Consider the following 21,094-nt stretch of genomic DNA (forward strand, 5'->3'; position numbering starts at 1 on the left):
GGGGGACGCGCGGCATGGCTGGCTGGCTGCGGCCGGGCGAGAGGGGCGGCTGGCGGGCGCTGGCGGCGGTGCTGTGCCTGGCGCTGGCGCGCTCCTACAACGTGGACCTGGACCACGCCGTCCTCTTCCAGGGACCCAACGGCTCCTTCTTCGGCTACTCCGTGCTGGAGCACTCTCACGACAGCACCCGCTGGTGAGTGCTGCCTGCGCCTCCGTCCTCCTCCTCCTCCTGTCGGCGAAGCCCGGGCGCTGCTCTGGCTGGAGCAGGGGATGGTGCCGAGCTTCCTCCGCGCTGCTGGGTGGGCAGGGGAGGTCGGGGCCCGGGAAATGAGGGCTGCTGCCCAGAGCCGGACCATGCCCAGCTCGGCCACCCGCCCCGTCTTAGACACCCCCAAGGATGGAGAGCCCACAGCCCGTCTCAGTGCTCGGCTGCCCTCCCAGTGAGAGAGTGGGTTCCACCCCCCCCCATATCTAGCCCAAACGTAGATGGGTAGAGGGTAGGATCGGTAGAGTTGGTCATGGTTGTTATCGGGCAGGGTGCTGGAGCAGGCTCCTGCTCTCCAGAGGTCCCTTCCAGCCCTGCTTCTCCGTGGCGGTGACTCTTGTAGCCAGCCGCCTGGTCTGTCAGCATCTCCTCAGTGGGACGTTGGACCTGTCTTTTTCCAGACCTACCCCACAAGAGGTGTCTTAAGCGGTAGGGGCTGGCGAGGAGAGGCTGAGGAATGTAACCGGGGGAAAAGAAGACCAAGGAGGGATTTAATCACAGCCTTCAACTACCAGCAGGGTGGTTCCAGCGGGGATGGAGCCAGCCTGTTCTCCGTGGTGGCAGGACAAGTAGTAGCAAGGGAAGTTTGGGTTAGATTTTGGGAAATGACTTTCTCACTAGGAGGGCAGTAAAGCACTAGAACAGGCTGCCCAGCTGCCCAGAGAGGCAGTGGACTCTCCATCTGTGGAGGTTTTTAAGAGCTGGGTAGGCAAAGCCTGGTCTGGGATGATCTAGTTGCAGGGTGGTCCTGCTCGGAGCAGGAGGATGGTCTTGCTCTGAGCAGGATGTTGGTTCCTGAGGTCCCTTCCAACCCTAATTTTCTATGATTCTACCTTAATTCCCCACATTGGTTAAAGTCTGAAACCAGCTAGGGACTTTCAGTGAACTTTGGGGCTTTCTAACATCCCTTGAAGCCAACAGCTGCTTAGGAAAGTGTCTGCTAGTCCAATTAGTCCTCAGGATGCAAATCTACTCTGCCTGCTGCCTTTGTAACACAAAGCATAGTCCCATGAAACTGTCACACCAGGGCTGCAGCACTAGATTTTTTTTCTTAGTCCAAAATTGGGGAAGCAGAATCTCCTTCTGGAGACCATCTAGAGAAACTAGAGAAGCACTGAAGACTGATTTGTTTTGTCCTGGACTGTTTTATTGGTGTGGTAGAAATTCAGGGTGAACTCATGAAGGTCAGTGATGCCAGGGTTTCCTCCTAGTTTTCCACACTGGTTTCAAGCAGAACAAGGTTCAGTCTCTAAATATTATGCCGCAAGATTAAATAATGCAAGATTAAAATCCCATGCTTAATGTGTAGGAGAGCACCCTTCTGTTAAAATGGAGCTCTGCTTCAGTCTTGTATGTAATGGAACTAGCCCAGGAACAAATGGAGCTAAACTGTGATATCTGCTGTCAAGGGCGTGTTTATTATTTACAGTAGCTTTTCCACTGCCTGTTGCTGGAAACAGCGGATTAGGTTTTCTGAGTCCACCACACCCGTTGATTTAAAGCTCTGGTGTCAACTAACATGCCTTCGGAAGTTTGAAAGAATAGCCTGCTATCTTCCTAGACATACTGCACACAGGAGGAGTTGAAAATAAAAACTTTTCTGTTTAAAAAAACATCTTGCAGCTGTGCAATTTACCTGTCCATTTCAATGCTAGCTGTGTAATCTGCCCAAAGAGCAGCATACTGCATCTCTGTCAGTGCCCTTCAGTACCTTTCAGTTGGTAACTAAGTAAGAAGGCAATGATTTTTCACAGCAAGAAGGATGTACATTCAGTCTTGTTTTTAACCACTTTTTTTTTTCTTTTATTGCAAAAAATGTTGTGTCTCCTCCTGTGGCTTGGAAACAGTATTGGAGCTGACATTTTTGTTAAACCTCCAATATAAGTGAGGTCAGCTGATGTGTACTTCGAATGCATTATGGTAATAAAGTAATTATGCTCTGTCATGGACACACGCTGTTGGAAGCTGCTGGAAAAGTTTTGCGAGGGACTGAAATGTTCATGTATTTCTAGAAAAGCAACAGGAGGCACAAACTACTAGACACCATTTAGAATGTATGCATCTTTTTACTTCAGAAAGGTGTCTCAGTGTAGCCGAATCTTTTAATCATGTTTTAATTTCTAATTTAGACAAAGATGATGTGTTTTGTGGCCAAGGGAAGACAGAGATTCTCCCCAAGTGACCGTTTGTTGTTAACAGTTTTTTTTTCCAAACTACAATGGGATAAGCTAAAAGCAATGTTGGTGTCCCTGTTAATTAAATATTCTGAATTCAAAAGTTAAAGGAGGCAGTCAAGGAAATCCAGCCCTGGGATTTTTTCCTTTTGCAAGCTTGTAGTTGGGGTTTCACCTTACTGAAGTCTACAAGGGAAGACCTTCAAACTGGTAGTTATTCTAGAAAGTGGTTCAGCAGCAGCTGCTGTGACTGGAACATGCACCTGTGGAAGTGAATACAGCATGTGTGCATGATTGGATTGATACTTCATTCTGCAGGTGCAAACTCAGGTGTCTGTGGAAATTAGAGTTTTAGCACATGCAGTTAATGCCATTTTAAAAAATACTGATGTCAGCAATAGCAGTGACATTCTGGGCCCCATAGCTAAATGGGGACATCCTCTATCCTTCTTCCATGTTGTCAACTTTTTTTTTCATAAAGTCTTCTTTGTAATCTGACAGCAAACTCATGTGATATGAATTATGATAGATCATGCTGCATGAAAAAGGAAGTTTTAGGAGCAGTAACCTCCACTGGGAATAGTATATTTACGATCTCTTTGGAAAGAGGAATTCTCTGCAGTCCATGTTGCAGTAAAGGAAAGGTTCTTAAAGACAAGAGAACTACTTGCAGATTGGGAGTCGTCTCCTGTATCTGTACACAGTTCTAGAGTGAGGAACATCTCACACAGTTATGTAAACTGGCAAGTTTACTGTTTTCTGTTGATTCAAAGAGTCTTGGAACATGTTCTGTCCATCTCTGTCTGGGCCAGGAGCTTCTTTGTTAGATTTAAAACTGGCTTCCCTTACTTAAACCTAGATGATGTAAGATGGTGCACTTTAAGTGCAAGTAAGAACCATTGATGCCAGTAAATGTCCACAAAGCTTGTCTTTATCTTTTAGATATGGATTGATTACTCAGCTGTTGATGTTGGAACTGTAATACACTGTGATATAAATAAATGTATTCAGGCTGGCTTCCAGCTCTCTAAAATGAATTTCTTTCACACTCTTTGATTCACAAGTACTTGTATGCTTTGCCTGTCTGCATGGTGACTTCTATGCACTATTTATTCTTAAGGAGTTATCTGTAATTATCAAGAAACAAGCTCTTTCACAGTAACAAAAAAGCCCTCATTTTGAAATGGCACTAAATTTGTCCCCCAATCAGCAAAAAATAGGAAAAGCAAAAGGACAAATGCCCCATTGTACATAATAACATGCTTTGGCATGGGATTCTGAGTGATATTAATGTAGTGTCAGCTGAAGGAAATACAGCAGAGAAGAAAATCATGTCATTTATTGCATATGAGGATCACAGTGGCTCTGCTTACGAGAATGGAAAGCCTTCTGATCATTTCTTGTTTACTTCTTTTTTCTTTGCATCTCGCTCATTTTAGGACACGAAGCAAAACTAGTCAGTTTCATTTCCTGCTTGTCCTGCATTAACATAACTCCTGCCAGGTTTTGATTAATAACATTGTAGAATGATGTCAGTCAGCTAAAAAAAAGGCTTTTCGTTTACATTTAGGCAAAAGTTTCTTGAAAGCTGCATTATTTTTGTAGGATTTTGTAGACTTACAATTTTTATTTTACAAAACATGTTTCAGTTCTGAATTTAACAGCTAGTATCCTCTACAGTGCAAACTACATTTTTTAATAAAAACTGAGGGCAGGGAGCGAATGGCTCATAGGAGGTAATTTATATATAGATACAAGACCAAGATTTTCAAAAGGCCAGCCCATCTCAGAGGACTTGATTTTTCAGAAACTGGCTCACTCCAACCTATTGGCAATTGGGCTCTTTTAAAGGTGTCTGATAATTTGCACCCAAAAATGAATGCATCCAGAAATCATTAGTTGTTTTTTTTAAAACATCTTGTTTCTAAAATACAAAAAAAAAAATCTACTTGGTCAGATTCAGTAGTGAGCAGCCAAAAATCCTGGTAGGGAGGGAGGGAATTGCTGTTGGTGCAGTGTTTGCTGCTTCTCTTTAGCTGTGTACCACCACAGGTCCCACAGTATTACTGGTCTATTTTAACTGAATCCAGGCTATTATTTACAGCGATGACCTTGTATAATCAATATATAATAAGAGCAAAGAACAAGATAAAATTTCTTTTTGGCTCAAATTAGAGCATAGTCAGTCTTTTTCATATTTTCCACAGAACCCCTCTCTATGCAGGAGTCGGGTATACTCCAAGCATGGGGAACTTCCCATTTTCTCCAAATACTGTTAAACCATGTCTCACAAAGCATATTTAGAAAGCTAAATATAATCACTCTCAAAAAGCACTGGGCAAACCTTTTATATTTGAAAACCTTTGTTCCTCAAAGAAGATCTTTGTATGGTTGTACCTTTTATACCTTCATATGGAGCTAACTTTACTTCAGTTGACTCAGGCATAAGAAAGGGAGGTTTACAGAGTCCCATCCCTTGCCAGGCTTATGATCATGTGGATCATTTGCTTAATTACTGTCCTATCATGTTCATCCTTGTACATTTCTCCTTACCAATGTCTTTTTTTCTTCTTAGCCTAAATAGAAATCATGACTTGAAAATCTCATGCCTGTATAGATATGCAAAGTTACTGGATAATATTTTTATTGGTTTGTACACACGTGTATCTTGCCTAATAAATGATGAACATATTGAGCCATGGAAAGTTTTCCTTGCTCATGTACCCTGATGATATAAATGTTGCATAATCTTGCAGAGATGCGATGCACTATAAACTGGGTTGATGGGGCTATCATCTTTCATAATTATTGTTGCTAACGTGCTATTGCGTTTGGGCATTGTTGTAATGGCATTTCTGAGTTCTGACTCTCCATGGCCCCAGGGTCCCACATTCACTTAATATGATCCTTATCATACAGTCACAATAAAGTGCATTGTGTCCGCAAGTTTTTCCTCACATGCTAATATCTTTATTTTTAATTGAAAAATTAAATGTAATAATCAATTCATAAACTTTGGGGTTTTGATCTTTCATTTTCACATAGTACAAAGCATCAGTTTGTATTCGAGGTCATAAGAGTTAAGGAAATGCAGGTTTTGATTCTTGAACATAAAATAGTGATTTAATGAAAGGAGTGATTTTTTTTTTCCCCCAAAAAAAGTGTTTATAGTAAAAATGATCAAGCTTTCTTAAGAAAAAGTGCTTAGTTCAAATTATAAGCCACAAGTGTAGAAAGTCAAATTTATATTTATGTTTATCATAGTCACCCATGCAATGACACGCACAATTGTTAATTGATAATATCTTTGAGACTGCAACCTTCATTACATGAATAATGCCTTTACTGTAAAATGATAGCAATTGTTGACTATTGATATTTCCTCCTAGGAGTTATTTTTACGTGATTTTAGAATTGTGAAGAGTTTGTTGTCAGCAGAAGTGTTCAGCTTATTGTTATCTCCTGATGTCATTTCTTGTTATCCTTCCTCAAGAGGATTTTTTAGTTTAAATCTTGAAAGATTTTACACAGCTCTTCCTCACTGCTATTTTCAACAGAGCAAGGAACCAGGTGGTTACTTTCAGTTGGAACCTAGACAAGCCTAAGCGCTCTTAGCCTCTGGATAGTTTTGAAGCTTGGAATAAAACTCAGCAAATAGCATGAAGGAATTGTTTTCCCAGAGAGAGAGAGGAGAAACAAAGAGTAACAATTTGGCTCTAATGAAAACTTTAATTTCCTAACATGAATCACTAACCAAATCTTTCTTTAAAATCACTTTATTAATTCATTCTTCCTCTCTCTCCTCCCCCCAGCAGTGTAACAGGCATAGTGCAACAGCCTCATCTTTTCTGGCAGCGTGATTTGGCACATAGAGGTAATGTAGTCTGTCAGGTTCCACAGTTACCCCACTGTGAGCCATAGTCAAAAGGAGGAATGAACTTCCTTTTTTGTGCTGTTACTTCATGTGTTTCTTCCTACTCATAACCCCCATATATTGTGCCTGAAACATGCAGGTTAGTGTGACATCAAACAGTTGATTAATATGCATAATAGGCCAGGACTTAGCATCTTGATGCTCTCTGTTGTTGTGACCCAGAGAGGAGGAGGAGAGGAGAGGACCCACATGAAGGAAAGGGAGTGTTACATTTCTGTTGGCATGTTGCCTAGAGAGACCACAGGCATTTCACGGTGCAATTCTATTGGTGCTCTGGAAGCGCAACATAAGTTAACTTAGTGTTACTATCATCTTACATTGTCTGTCAGTGACTTCAGAGTAACTATCTTCTCACTTCTGCATGCAGTGATCAAACCAATGGCATTATGGACACAGACAGCAGTGACATTTTTTCTGCAGTTGGCCCCCTGAAAGCGCTGTATAGCTGTGCTGTGATGTGCGTGGCTGCAGAGCAATTTTAAAGTGGCTGATCATGCAAAAAATTAACCCTCATCAAATGAGGTATCGATAAAGACACTCTACTTCAGAGCGCCTTAGAGAACTTGTGTTCCCTAGGGTTAATTTATTGCATGGTCAAGGCTGGGCTGTCAGAAGGACATCCCTTCTCTAGCCTTGAAGAGTATTTCTGGGATGCAGCTTGTGTTGGCATCCTTGGAACCTGCAGAAGTACCTGCTTTCAGCCCAGATCCACCTGCTTTGGTCTTGTCAAGAGCCAGGGGCTTGTGGCTGCTTCTCACTATGAGCATGTCACACCTTTGGGACTGCCCAGGCTGCAAGAATGTCACCTAGTCCCAAAGGTGAATGTCTGTTCGATTGACAGGGCAGGGGAGGGGGTAATGTTCTAACTCATGGTGCTTTATGTAAAGCACCATGAGTTAAAGCAGGGCCTGAACATCTGTCAGTACCATATTTTATTTTATTTTTTAAAGGAATTGGAGAGGTCAGGTAATCTTAGTCAGAAGGAGTCAAGCTGGAGTCCTTGGAGGTACTGGAGAAGTGTGCTCCATGTTGCTGCTCCTTTTATAACTCTTTTGTAGTCTATGAGGCTATTTAAAGATGTTTCATCTCTTCCACTTAACATTGCACTGAGGTGAGGTGTACAGTGTTTGAGTTATGGCTGTCTAATCAGTCTTGGCACGCTGTAGAAAGATGCTGATATTCTTGGCATCTCTCCATGCCACTGAAACCACTCAACACATTTTGTTCACTGTATTTCTAGCCAAGTACACCATTCTGATTTCTAAAGCTGTTTGTCCTTAGGGCTAGTCAGCAGCAAGGTGGCAGTTAATCCCTGTGGAAAGAAATACAATGCAGGCACAAAACAGAGAAAAATGTAGACGGAAGCATAAATGATCTCATGGCCTACTAGCTAGTACTTTCTTTTGTCAGTCTGGAAATTGGCATTTTGTCCCCAGAGGAGAAGAAGCATCTTGCATTTGATGCCTCCAGACAGCCAAGAAGGGGTCTATATATTCTGAGATATTTTGCTGGTGTTCTTGGCTGTGATAGAGGGTTATAAAGACTGTTTGGAAGGTGCAGTGGGGATTATCCTTTGGGTTCCGGCATAAAATCCAAGTAGCAATTACATGATGGCCAAGACCCCACAGGCTCCTGTAAACCCATTGCATGTAGCTCATGATTTTTGTAGTTAAATGTAAATAGCACTCACAGCAGCCATCACAAAGACCACAAACCTTCTTCCCTTCCAAATGAAATAGAAAACATACCACTTCCACCTTGCTTTCCCACAATAACAAAAATAAAACAAAATCCTTTCCTGGGTTGCTGAATCTTAAGAATATGTGCTTCTGGAAGTTATACAGTATGGCAGTGAGTGTAGTCTTAATGCTCAAACTTGGAGACTCTAAAATATAAGGATTTTAATTCTTTATTTTCCCTTCCCCTTTTCCAAAATGTGCTTTGTTGAATTTTTGTTCTAAAGTTAGAGGCAATGATGTTTTAAAATAGTCAGACCCTATGCTGTTTGCTAGTGAAAGGCAATTTCTTTCTTCTACTGGTATTTACTTTCCAGTTAATTTTTAAATTATTAGCCAGAGATTTCAGAAACCTCCTGTAGAATTTTCTGGCTGTGCCAAGAGCTTGTGCAAGGTGATAGCTCTTGCAAAAATAAAATTGCCCGTATGACTGGTTTGGCTAACGGCTGGAAAACTGATTGAATAGCACTACTTAACAACTGAACAGTTCTAGGGTTGTGCTTCAAAATCACATTGTACCACAGAATTAGACTATTTAAACCCAGGTTGGTTAAACTGGTTGGGAGAGGTTGGAAGGTTGCCTGACTATAGTAAAAGAATGAATAAGGTTTTTCTTTTATGGATTATTTACATATTTACCATGTCTAGGCCAGGCAGGAATCCATGACACTGTAAGGCAAGGTTAGCATATGTTAAACTTGCCTGTGTTTTGTTTTGGTATGGTACCTAAGAAAAATATCTTCTGTTGTAACATTTTTCTCAAGAAAAATACCAGTAAAGATTTTAAGAGTGTTTTAACCTGAGGGGTTTTTTTCTTTCATTTCCATCCTCATGGAGGTTAAAATCAAAGGAGGCACTGCTTTTATTGAATAGTATCTTCAAAGCTTTATGACAGGAATAATGGTCTTCTAACTAGGTCTGCTGGTTGGAAAGAGTCAAGTTGATTTAGTTAAATGGAAGAGTTATGTATCACAGACTTACATACATCTTACTAGGCGTGCCCTTTTTACAGTGATGTAGAATAATGTTGTTTAATTGGTGAGAAATCATAAGTATTGTCTTGTGATGTCCACCATTTTGCCTGACACATTGGGTATTGAGCTAAGGATGTGCAGAACAAAAATCATCAGTTGAGCTTCAGGTAAAGCTCCATAGCTTGCCAGCCTGTGTGCATTGTCACAGATGGGGGTCTCGTTAACACCATCCTCAGTCAGACTTCTAGGAAATAAGTTACAATAAACAAGCCACCTCCAGAAAGTTCAGATATGTACAATGTATACTGAAAGAGAAAATGTTCATGTGTTTTAGGTGAGTTCTGGGAACTCTTTCAAGTCCTAGTTACAAATGTTGACATGTGTTACATTTGTATCATATTTTATTTTGACCCATTGGATGGACTTGCTATTGAGGTTGTGCCTGGAAATATGGTCAAATTGATTTTAAGAATATAATTCCTCCCTACATCCTGCTCAAATACTTTCTCATCAATTTGTCATCTCCCCCATTCCTACAAGCTTTTTTAAGAGGGTCATGATTGTAAGTTAGGTTCTTTATTCCCCTTCTCATTTGAGAACTGTAAAGCTAAGTTCACCTTGATTGTAAGAAGGGCATAGTTCCAGTGGATCTGCACTCATAAACCAGAGCTGAGTGGTAGCCTCTCTGTTATCTTATTGTTATGGCTGGTTACAGAAATATTTTCTTGCCACTTGCAATATAAACCAATACCTCTTTAAGCTAGTAATATCCCCCTTATTTATTTTTTTTAGACCTCATGAATGTCAATAAGTGAATGACATTCATTCATTGCCTATGCAGTTGAAATGATTGGCATTCTGATTTCTGTCTGCCTCCTGCCTTATGGGATTTCTATCTAGAGCTATTATTTCAGGCTCCCCAGTGCGTGTAGGCTTTGTAGATTTCAGCTATTAAAGTATTTCAGGCTTTAATTCTTCTCACTTGTGAAAACATGACTTGCATTATTGAGTGCAGAAGCTGTCAAATGCCTGTGATACAACACTTAGCCTGTTAAATACAGAAAAAACAATCCTCTAATGTGGATTTTCTTTTCCTCTGCATTTCTTTTAAATGCCAGGACACATTTTATTTTCATGTCAAAGTAGCGGTGAAAACTTATTGCCCAAATAATTTCTTAGAATAGTATAGAATCCTAATGATACCTTCCTTATATAACACAGTAATGCTCTATGCTTGTCATCTGCATTTAGGTTTAATTGTGATTTAGATGTTTCCCTCAGCATATTTAAAATGATAACAGTGGAAGACAGTTGAGGATCGAACATAATTAGAGCTTGGTAAGTAGGATGAACAAAAATCTTGGAAAAATAGAATATTTCTGGTTTCAAAGCCTGTGTTTGGATGTCACTCTGCCTAAATCTGCCCTACTTTCCCACACATGGATTCAAATTTACAAAATAATAGGAAGGAAGAGGAAGGAGTTGGTGGCATGTGGACTGGCTTCCTCTATATGGAGAGAGGTAGTTAGCCGCTTAGATTGAAGTGAGGCAGAAGGCAGGATAGATTTGTATCGGATATAGTAAACCCTATGCTTAAGAAAGTGTATACTATAAGTATCTGATTTAGTTAGTCTATAGAGGTGCAAATCTACCATTTTTTGCCTTTCTTTATAAATTCATATATACATTCTTACCTCCTCAAACCCCAAACCATCCATTTCTCCCACTTGTGAGTGATATCTCATTTTGTTTTTGTCACCTCACGGTAATTCATTATAAAATGAGTGCAGCTAAATGATGGTCATCACAAGCCAGAGCTATGTGATTCTGAAATCTTTATGATTTAAAACTTTCCTTTGGTGTTGTTTTTTCACTTATGGTATAAATAATTTAGGTACAGTTTTTGCAGCTTTGACATTGTATCAGTGATGGCAAAGCATCTTTGAAGAAATGGAGTCCTGGCTTTCTGAAGCAGCATTTATATAAGAGGCCTTAAGTTTCAGGGCATGGGATATCTTAAAGTTAAACAGCTCTACCAATCTTTCCCTTGAGTGAAAGCATGTAGATTCACTTCCCTTCCTTTCACAGATATCTGTATTGATTACTTTGGATTGTAGGTTGATGAAACTGGTTAGAATGAGTTAAAATGAATGCAGCTGCTGTTGTCTGACCTAATACTTTCCTAACTGCTTATTTTTTGGGGGGAGGGAAATTGTCTTAAATGTGTTATGCTTTGAATGGAAATTTTAGCTTGTTCAAAGAATTTATGAGTTAACTGAAGAAAAATGCCTTCACTGTGTGTGTTGTTTTCAGTCTCTGATTAATTGTTGTCATGTTACAAGATCATTAGAAAAGTTCTCTTGTTGAGAAAGCACTGGTAACATGAACCTTATTGTTTCCCCCCTCCTTCCTCATGTAGCTAATTACTTGTTACTCTGCTTTTTTGGTTTCCAGGGTCTTGGTCGGTGCCCCAAAGGCAGATTCTAAATACAGCACCTCTGTTAAGTCTCCAGGAGCGGTGTTTAAATGTCGAGTCCACACCAATCCTGACAGGAGATGCACAGAGCTGGATATGGGTCGAGGTAAGTCCTTACACCACTTTTTTATTTTCCAGTGATTTGAAATCCTCAGAAAAATCTTAGGGATTGATTCAAGACCTTGGACCACCAAAATTGTTGAACGGATTCCCATCAAGCTCAGTTTAAGTCAGAGTGATAATACACAAAGCTTTTTGCTCATGGTCTTTATACTTTCAACAAACTAGATTTTGCTGACGGTTTTTATATATTGGGAGCTTGGTGCTATTAAAGTCAGTAGCAGATCTTCCATTTATTTCAGTGTTACAGAATCATGGCCTACTTGATAAATGGGGGGGAAATGTGCTCCCTTTAGGGAGTATTTGATTGCTCTGTGGGCTCTCTCTGGTCATCCATAGGCCTGAAGCCCAAAGAAAAGGTAGCAGCTTTGCTTAGACTCATTTAAGAAAACCTTATTTTTTGGGATAAGCCTTTATTAAATGAATCTGAGTGAAGCTGTTGTCTCTTCTTTACTGCTTTATTTGGGTTTTTCTGAGGTGCAAATGGTTAATAGCATGGAGGGTCAGAATCAGTGCCTCAATAATCAGCTGTAAACTGATTTTGGTGTGGTGACCCCAGGTTCTGTGGTACATTATTAACACACTACTCTGTCTCATGTTAATGCAATAAAATCAGTTGGCTTACTCTGCTTTCTTTTTAAAGCAAAGAAAATAATGAAACAACAAGGATAGTGGGGTTAGGATGTTGTTTATAGGACGGAGTCCCCATTCTGCAAGGTGCTGGCCAAGAGTGGTCCCTGTTCCCAGGAGCTTGCATGCTAAAGTAGGCTTGCTAATTGCTTGAGTAAAATTATGCATGTGCTGAAGTGTTCAGCACATTGGAGCACTTTGGCTGGAGCACTTTGATTGTGAGCTTTTCAGGAGAGGGACTGTCTGGTGCAATCCATTTGTATAGCATCCATTGTGATTAATATGGCTGAAAATTAATAACTAAAGTGAAAGATAGAAAAGATCTGTTTAATCATTTAGGCTATTTCCTTATCAGGGTGTGGTATAGATGAAAAAAAAATCTAAAAGCATCCTTTCCCTTACTATTCCCCCCCCCCCTTTCTTTCTAAGGCAATACTCGGGGCATGTCCTGTGGAAAGACCTGTAAGGAGGATAGGGATGATGAATGGATGGGAGTAAGCCTGGCCAGGCAACCCACAGCTAGTGGGAGTGTGCTGGTAAGTTCCTCTTTCCCTTGATCTCATTAGTGCAATCTCTGTCGTATGACTCTAATGCCAAACACGTCAAGATTAATGTCTTTACTAGTGACTGACAGAGACCAGCTTTCTGGGCAGCTAACTTGATAGTCCCTTCCTTCAAACGGAAGGGAAAAGGAGCCCCAGCTAAGAAAGCTTATTTATAGAAAGAAGACTTCAAAGCAGTCACACCTGACTTGTCACCTAAGGGCTTCCTCCAAATTTCCGAGCGCTAAACCTTTGAACAGGATGAATGGAACTTTGTTTTTCTCTAAATGTGTCTGATAGTTTATTTGCTTTGCAGGTTGTGCACAAGGGGAGGTAAGTTTAATACATATACATTGTTGTAGCATGTGTTGTGTGTCAAAACTTGTCAGAAAGGCATCACATTAAGGGTTACAGTTACATGCTTTTGTAAGTGTGCTGGTATCTTCTGTTGATGAAGTGGCAGAGATAGCAATCAATATCACTTGAAAGGGCAGTTTATTAGTTTTTTGACACTCTTCATAAGCAAATATTCAAGTCAATATGAGCTGATGTGAATGTCTGGCAAAATTTGTTCCAGTTTGTATCTTCACGAAATAGTGTTCTCAATGCTCAAAACTTCTGAAACACACAAGTGCTCAAATGAATCATAAATATAGCTGGCCAAATACAGTAGGTTTTTTCCCCCTGTGAATATTGTGTTTACCTTTTAAAATGACTTTGTTGCCTGGGTTTTTCAGCAGTGTTAGTGGTTCTTGCTTTCTATGGTATTTTAGCATACAAGTACAGTAGATGTGTAGGAATGTTCACTGAAACAGCAAATGTTAAGAAAATATTGCATATTATTTCTGAAAAGTGAATTTTAGTTTCATACTTGGCTATCCTGAGCAGTGTTCAGATTCTAAGCTACTCCATTCAGGTATCAGAAATCTACTATGTGTACTATGTTTCAAATGACAGTGTACTATTAGTTTATGTGAATAATTACTGTTCATAAATTTCCTACAGAACAACTTGCTGATTTATCAATTTCTTAAGGGATAGATAGTACAGAGCCCCTGGGACTAGGGACAGAAATTACACGTAAACCAGTATAAGTGATCAGAACACAACAGAAGTTCAGTGCACATAAATCGCTTTCAAAATGGCTGGAACCAGTTTAAGATAAACCTGGATGAATGTAAAGGTTTTTTAACCCGAAAGTTTGCTTAAAAATTGTTTTCCAACTATTTAAGTTGGTCTAATAAAAGATACCAGAATCACCCAAAGAACCGTATGAGACTTAACTGATTTAGGTTAAATCAGTTTATTGAACTTCTGTCCCAAATTCCCACCAGATTCAAGCTAACACCCAGCATCTGAGGATGCTTTGCACCTCTTCCACAAAATCTTTCTCCCAGAATGGGAAGGCAATCCTTGACCCCAAGCTGTCTGCTCCAGGTGAGCTTGGTAGGGAGCTCTAGCCAACTCAGGCTTCTGCCCTGGGCCACTGCAGGCATGTGGCTACATTTCCAGAATCAAAAGTGAATGTCTGTTTGCTTGCTTATCCATTCAATCTATGCAGCTTAGACTACCCTAAGAAGATTGAATCGATTCAGCCTTGGGCTTTTTAACTGTCTGTACTTAGCCTGGGTATAAAACAACCTGTAAAGTTGAAAAGCGGTTTCACAAAGCCCATGGTATGAACTTGCAGTTTCATACTAGGATTTTCATACTAGAACATCAGTTCCTGAGGTTCATGTTTCCAAGGCTAGGAACAGATGTTGTGTTTATCTTGGAATAGAAAAGTTCCAGGATTGGCATTACACACATTGCTCTTCCAGTCAGGGTTTAGTTAGTGACTGAATACACTGGACTTCAAAAGCGATGTGGCCAGCCTGGAGAGGCTCAGAGGAGGGCCACCTGTTTGGTGAGAGGGCAGGAGGACAGGCCCTATAAGGAGAGGTTGAGGGACCTGAACCTGTTCAGCCTCAGCAAGAGGAGGCTGAGCAGGGACCTGGTGGCTGTCTACAAACTCATCAGGGGAGATCAACAGCAAATAGGTAGAGCCCTTTTCTCCCCAGCACCACCTGGGGTGACAAGGAACAATGGTAATAAGCTGATGGAGAATAGGTTTAGGTTAGAGATCAGGAGGCAGTATTTTACGGTTAGGGTGTCCAAAGTCTGGAACCAACTTCCCAGGGAAGTGGTCCTTGCCTTTACCTTGGGCAAATTCAAGAGGAGGTTGGATGATCACCTGTCTGAACCCAGCACTCATTCCTGCCTGTGTCAGGGGGCCAGGCTAGATGTTCTGTTCAGGTCCCTCCTGACCCTAGCTACTGTGAAACTGCTGCTTTTGATTCAGTGATGCAATCCTGGGACAACTGTTTTGACACACTCTGCAGTGTCCCAGGACAAACTGTTAGTAGTTCTTATTTTATGAATCTTTTTTAAGGTTTGTCCTGGGATAATGGACATGGATGTCTAAACTATCATGCTTTGTCCTGGGAGAAAATGGTTTCTTCCAGGATAAATTTAACATCTGTTTGTAGCCCAAGTGGACTTTCCTATCCAGGTTGATACACAGTTGATCCTGCACATGAACTTGAGCCAGCCATTTACAAAAAAGGACACCGTACAAAATATAGAATCTCTTTGATCTTCTTAGTAATTGACTGAGTCAGAAGAATGCCTGTTTTCATTTGAGAAGTCAAGAGAGTAGTTCAGATTAGGGTATCTATAGTGTTATGGTCATATAGCCAGATGTAGACATGTTGCCAAACAATAGTTATTTCTAAGGTGGATGTGTATGCATGAATGACATGTGCCCCTGGTGGCTGGGGGGGGCACGGTGGTGGTGGGAGCACGGTGATGGTAAGCAGGAGTTCCCGCAGACACCACTGGTGCTGTCGGCAGTGGGGTGAGGGAGGTGGCAAGCTGCACCACCTGCAGATGCCACCAGCAATGGCCAGTAGGGATTGCTGACCACCTGCAGGCAGTGGCAGGGGGAGGGCGGTGTGGCGAGCAGCAACCGCCTGCTTGTAGGGGGTGCACCACCACTCTCAGGGGTGCATGTGCACCTGCGTGCACCCCCTATGCATTGCCTCTGTGTGTGTGTGTGTGTGTGTGTGTGTGTATGTGTGTATGTGTATGTTTTAGTTCAAAGGATGATAGATGCTGTCAGGCTCTGTAGTTATACTCAAGTTCAGGCAGATAACACCAAAACCATGTCAGCAATAGAAAAGAGGGCAAGTGGAATGGGTAAGGAATCAGCACAAGTGTGGTTCCTTTAAGCTGTTAATTGCCTGGGTAGTACCAAGGTAGGGTGCTTGTAGGAGAAAGATTTGGGAGGGAATTTTCATAGACAGGCTTAGCATCTGGGAAGATCCTTACAGGGCTATTTAGCAATCTGGGAAGACTTCTAGAAATCTTGAGTAGAAAGGATTTGTGTGGCTTCCACAATGGAATTAAGTTATTGCAGGCATAGTCCCTAGTTAGAAGAGGGGCCAGGTTATTTGGTAGAGTGGATGAGTCTGAGCTCTGTTACATGGTAGCTTACTGTGTCATGGGGCGGGTACCTAGGGGCAGCCGTGATCCCCTTAGCGCCCCCTTACCATGTCAAATGGGCGATCCAGCACCCTCTTATCTCGCCCGCCACGTCTTTGCTGTTATATGGTTCAATTAGGGAGGCTGCCCTTGATCCCCTCGTATACGGTGTTACGCTGGCACTATTCCCCGTTCTGTATGGGGTGACTCGGTGCACCCTGGCCGTAGGGGCCACACATGCCTCCGACCTCCCCTTTAGCATGCCCCAAACCTTGCAGCTGTACTGGACGTTATCTGGTCAGTTTCTTCTAGGCGCCCTTCCCTGGAGCCCCTGGGCTTGTCACACCACCAGCCCCTCTTTCTGGCTTCTAATTGCGCCTCGTCTCCATTGGGCCCCTATCTGCGCGTCCGCCCTTCTCCGGACTTGTTCTCACGCACCTGTCCCTCTCCGGGACTTTTACCGCGCACTCACCCTTCTCTAGGGCTTTGCGCTGGTAGGGTGCCAATCGCTCACCGTGGAGCCTTCTATTCTAATCTGCCCTCTCTGGGGCCTGTGCCGTGTGTCTTGCGCTTCCCAGCCCTCTCTGGGGCCTGTGCCGCATGTCTCGCGCTTCCCTGCCCGCACTCAGGCTTCCCAAGTTTGGGCTCAGGCAGCCTTAGCCCTGCCTGGCCCCCAGACCCGCCTTCTCGGGCCTAGCTCGCGCGCCTCCCACGCTCGGAGCTCAGGTGGCCCATAGCCGTGCCTGGCCCCCTTACCCTTTTCTGGGTCGTACGCCCTACTGGGCAAATACCGCCCTCATGGGCTGGGGTCTCTACACCCCACACACCACGCCTTTCCGGCGCTCGCTCGCCATGCCAACTATGGTGGCAATCGCTGTGTCGCCCTGGCACCAAACAGCTGTGCCCTCACCGGGCACCAGGAACTCCCAGATTATTGGGGAGCTCCTGTGAGGCCTCCTCGCACCCCTACAGCCTCACCCGGTCCTCCGGTGTTTACACAAGAAACTAAACCGAAACATAAGCCCACTGGCCGTAACCTAACAATGAGCTTCTTCGCTCGAACATAAAAGTTAAGCTTCCTTGGCTCTCTAGCGATAGCCTCCCCGTCAGGGTTCTTTCCACTCCTATCATACCATAGTCGCTTGGGTGGTCAGGCTGCAACCTATACTCTGTCGGCTCAGCTCTCCCGGAGAGCTCTTGCTCCTGCGACTGCAGGAAGGGAACTCCCGCTAGGCTCTGGCCTGGGCTGTTTATAAAGGCCTAGCCCTGCCCCTTTCTGGTCATATGACCCGCCTGGTTGCTCTGGCAACCAACACGTGTGCTCTCAGGGAGCTTCAGCAACCCTTATTCCTGATGCCAGTAGCAGGCACCCTAGTGCCCTGCTACATACTGTCTTTGAACATATTTTCAGTCTTGGATGAGGCATGTTTAGTGTTTCGTGTGTGAGTATCTGTTTTCCTGGATCTTTTTTAGCATGGGTGTGTTTTCCCATTGCTGCTACTCTTCCATGACATGTTTAGCATATCCTGAAGCAGTGGAAGCACTGATGAATTCACAAGGGGGATTTCCTGCAGGTGTCTCTTCTCTTGTCTCCCTCTCCAAGGCCCAAGTCCAGCATAGTGCAAGTCTTTCTCTAATTGCATGTAGTGAAGGGCACTTCAGAAGTATGTGAAAAAGTTTATTGTATTGATTTAACTTAAATCTGCTTTGCTAACGCACAAGAATGCCTGTGCAAGCACTGTATTATCAGTTTAAAAGGGGCTAATTTTGGCTGAGTTCAATCCAGTAGGGAGCTGATTAAAGACTGGCTTCTGTCACTATAGTTTACACCAGAAATGCGAATAATACACAAACTTTCACTGACGTAACTAAGTAGTTTTAAACACCAGTAGTTAAATGAGTTTGTGTTAGTGCATAGACAGGTCATAAGACAGAGATGCTAGTAACTTCTGTGATTGTCAGCTTCAAGAGTAGTGCATGTCCTGCATCTTAATAATTTGGAATAAACCCCCTTCCTGCCCCCCTTTGCCTCTGGGGGCCATGCTGGCAGGCTCTTGGCCACACGACTACCCCTGATGCTGCAGTAGTTGTGGGGAGGACCCTGACAGGGACAGCAGCCCATGTCACGGTGTCCTGGAGATTGCAAGCCTCTTCCCAGTGTGCGGGGCTGCACTGTGGGTGGGAGTGGGGCAGGCAGAGCTGCCACAGCTTGCGTGTGGGGCAAGCGGTGGTGGTGGGGCTCAAAGGGGTGGCTATAGCCCCCCAAACTGCCCCTGATGCTGCCACCACCACTGCTCGCCCAGCACAGGTTGTGGTAGCTTTGCCTGCCCCTGTCCCGCCTGTACCACAGCCTCCCAACTGGAAAGAGGCTTGTGCTCTCCAGGACACCATGACAGGGTTGCTGCCCCTGTCAGGGTCCTTTCCCTCTCACTGCTGCAGGGGCAGGGGCAGGTGTGTGTCCAGACACTGGCTGGCATGGCCCCCTGAGGTGAAGTGAGCAGGGAGAGGGTTTATTTTGCCCTCTATCCCTTCTACCCCCAGGGAACCCCAGCCAGGGTCGGCCTAGCTGGGGGCGAGCGATGGAGGCAGAGGCTGGGACTGACAGACCCTGGATGTAGTCCCCCGGTGAGAGAGGGGATGGAGGGGGAATAAACCTCTTCCCTGCCCCCTTTGCCATAGGGGGCCATGCTGGCTGGCATCTGGCTATGCCCCCAGCCCTGGAGTGGTGAGGGGAAGGGACTCTGACAGGGGCTGCTCTGCCTTGGCCCCACCCTGCTCCCTCCTCCCCCAGGCAAGTGTGGAGAGAGGGAAGGGAGAGATAAATAAACCCCCTCCCTGCCCCCTTTGCCTCAGGGGGCCATGTTAGGCCAGTGCCTGGCCACATTCCTACCCCTGAAGTGGTGAGATGGGAGGGACCCTGACCCTGGCTGGGGTTTCAGGAGGAAGGGAGGGGAATAAACTCCCTCCCTGCTCCCTTCGCCTTAAGGGGCTATGTCGGCTGGCATCTGGCCATGCCTCCGTGCCTGCTGGAGAGGAGGGGGCGCCACACTTTCTGGAGCAGACAGCCCAGCTCAGGGCTGAAAAGCATGCTGGGGGACTCTGTTTTAACTTAAACCAGGAAAGGGTCTGTGACAGAATGTTTTGTCTTCAGTCAGTTCAGTCTGATACTACATTTACAGGTTTATCTTAAACCAGTTTTGACCATTTTGAAACTGGTTTATATGCACTGCACTTTTGTTCTGTAACAGGTTTAAACCAGTTTCTGATCACTTAAACTGGTTTATGTGTAACTTATGTCCCTAGGCATAATGATTTATTATGTCGCTAATGTATTTAATATTGAAAATTATTTCTTGCAGTCATGCATGCAGATTCTACTTAAATTCCCAAGTCAGGTTTTAAAATAGAAAAGTTAATATTGAAAATGTATTTCTTACTACTTGAAGGCGCTAAGCCTAATCAGTCCTGCAAAGAACAGTAGGACCTGAGGGTAAGTGACCTTTGCAGGAAGCACATCAGCACTTTGTTACACTAGGACCTGAATTCTTTATGGTCTGATTTTTTTTTTTTTTTTTTTTTTTACCAGTCTTTGAAGAAACTGGTTATTTTAGTATTGATTTAAGTGTTTTTAAGATCAGCCCTTCAGTGTGCCATTGTATTACTGTATCAGTTTTGTTATGTTTCAGTTTAAGACTTGAAGACTTAAAGAAAGTGTGTGTATGTGTATTTTTTATATATTTTGTCTGCCACATATGGATGTTACATTTCTGTCTGGAGAATTCATAGATTTCATAGATATTAGGGCTGGAAGGGACCTCAGGAGATCGAGTCCAGAACTGATGCTCTTCTAGTAGAAACTACAAAGTGTACAAGTGTTTATTTAGTTTCTTTTAGCAGAAACATGCCCCTTTTGGGTGAGAGATTTTTCCAGGTCTCAGCCTGGAAGATCTCCCATGTGAGAGAAACTCCCTGGAAAAAGTGAGCGTTTGTAGGTTTCCCTAATTTTGTGTGTGTGTTACATGCTTTATTTTAGGTGTATTCTTTATTGTCCCATATATATTATATATGTATACATATAATATATATGGGACAATAAAGAATATACCTAGAATAAAATTCAAACTCGCTTAACCTGCATTCTTCTGATCTTTGATATTATCACGAATCAACACTGGCATTAGTCTGAGTGTGAAAGTAACACAGCTTAAGTTACCAATTCTTTCCATACTGAAACTGAAAAATGTATTGCCTTACTGTCACTGGGAAAGGAACCAGGGGCAGGGCATTATAACTTGGAGATAAACCACATACTTGAATCTCACTTTTCCAAATACTGTCCAGTTATAATGCAATTGTTTTCTTGTTTTCTCAGAAATACCACCATTTTTCATTTTCAGTTACTAACTCAACAGTACTTTATACTCATGCACTATGTAAGATAAAATAGCTGCACTAAAGTGAAAGTCCACATAGTGAATTGCAAGAGGGATTTCATCTGAGGTCACTTATCTGAACTCCCTGGAGTCCTATTGACTTTTATGCCCTTATGGAGCTCTTTGCAGGATCAATGACTCAGTTTGAAAGCCGTTTAGGTGAGCCTCATAGCTCTGTCTGCAATTTTAACAGCCCAGAGCTAGCACTTAGCAAAGAGAAAAGGCAAAGTTGTCCATTTATTTTGCATCTTTAGTTCAGTACTGCGACACTTCCCTTCAGGTTTCACA

General features: G+C 43.0%; 1 protein-coding gene across 1 annotated transcript in view; it reads left to right on the top strand.

The window, feature by feature from the left end:
- Positions 1 to 14: 14 nt before the first annotated feature.
- The window catches only part of ITGA9 (integrin subunit alpha 9), a 350,292-nt gene continuing 329,212 nt past the window's right edge, over positions 15 to 21,094 (top strand). The window contains exons 1-3 of the mRNA XM_019534746.1: positions 15 to 193; positions 11,538 to 11,665; positions 12,739 to 12,845. Of these exons, the coding sequence (XP_019390291.1) occupies positions 15 to 193; positions 11,538 to 11,665; positions 12,739 to 12,845 (414 nt within the window). The remainder of the gene's footprint in view (positions 194 to 11,537; positions 11,666 to 12,738; positions 12,846 to 21,094) is intronic.

This window comes from Crocodylus porosus, unplaced genomic scaffold (genome assembly GCF_001723895.1).
Source record: "Crocodylus porosus isolate Cpor-Errol unplaced genomic scaffold, CroPor_comp1, whole genome shotgun sequence".
In the NCBI taxonomy this organism is placed as follows: domain Eukaryota; kingdom Metazoa; phylum Chordata; order Crocodylia; family Crocodylidae; genus Crocodylus; species Crocodylus porosus.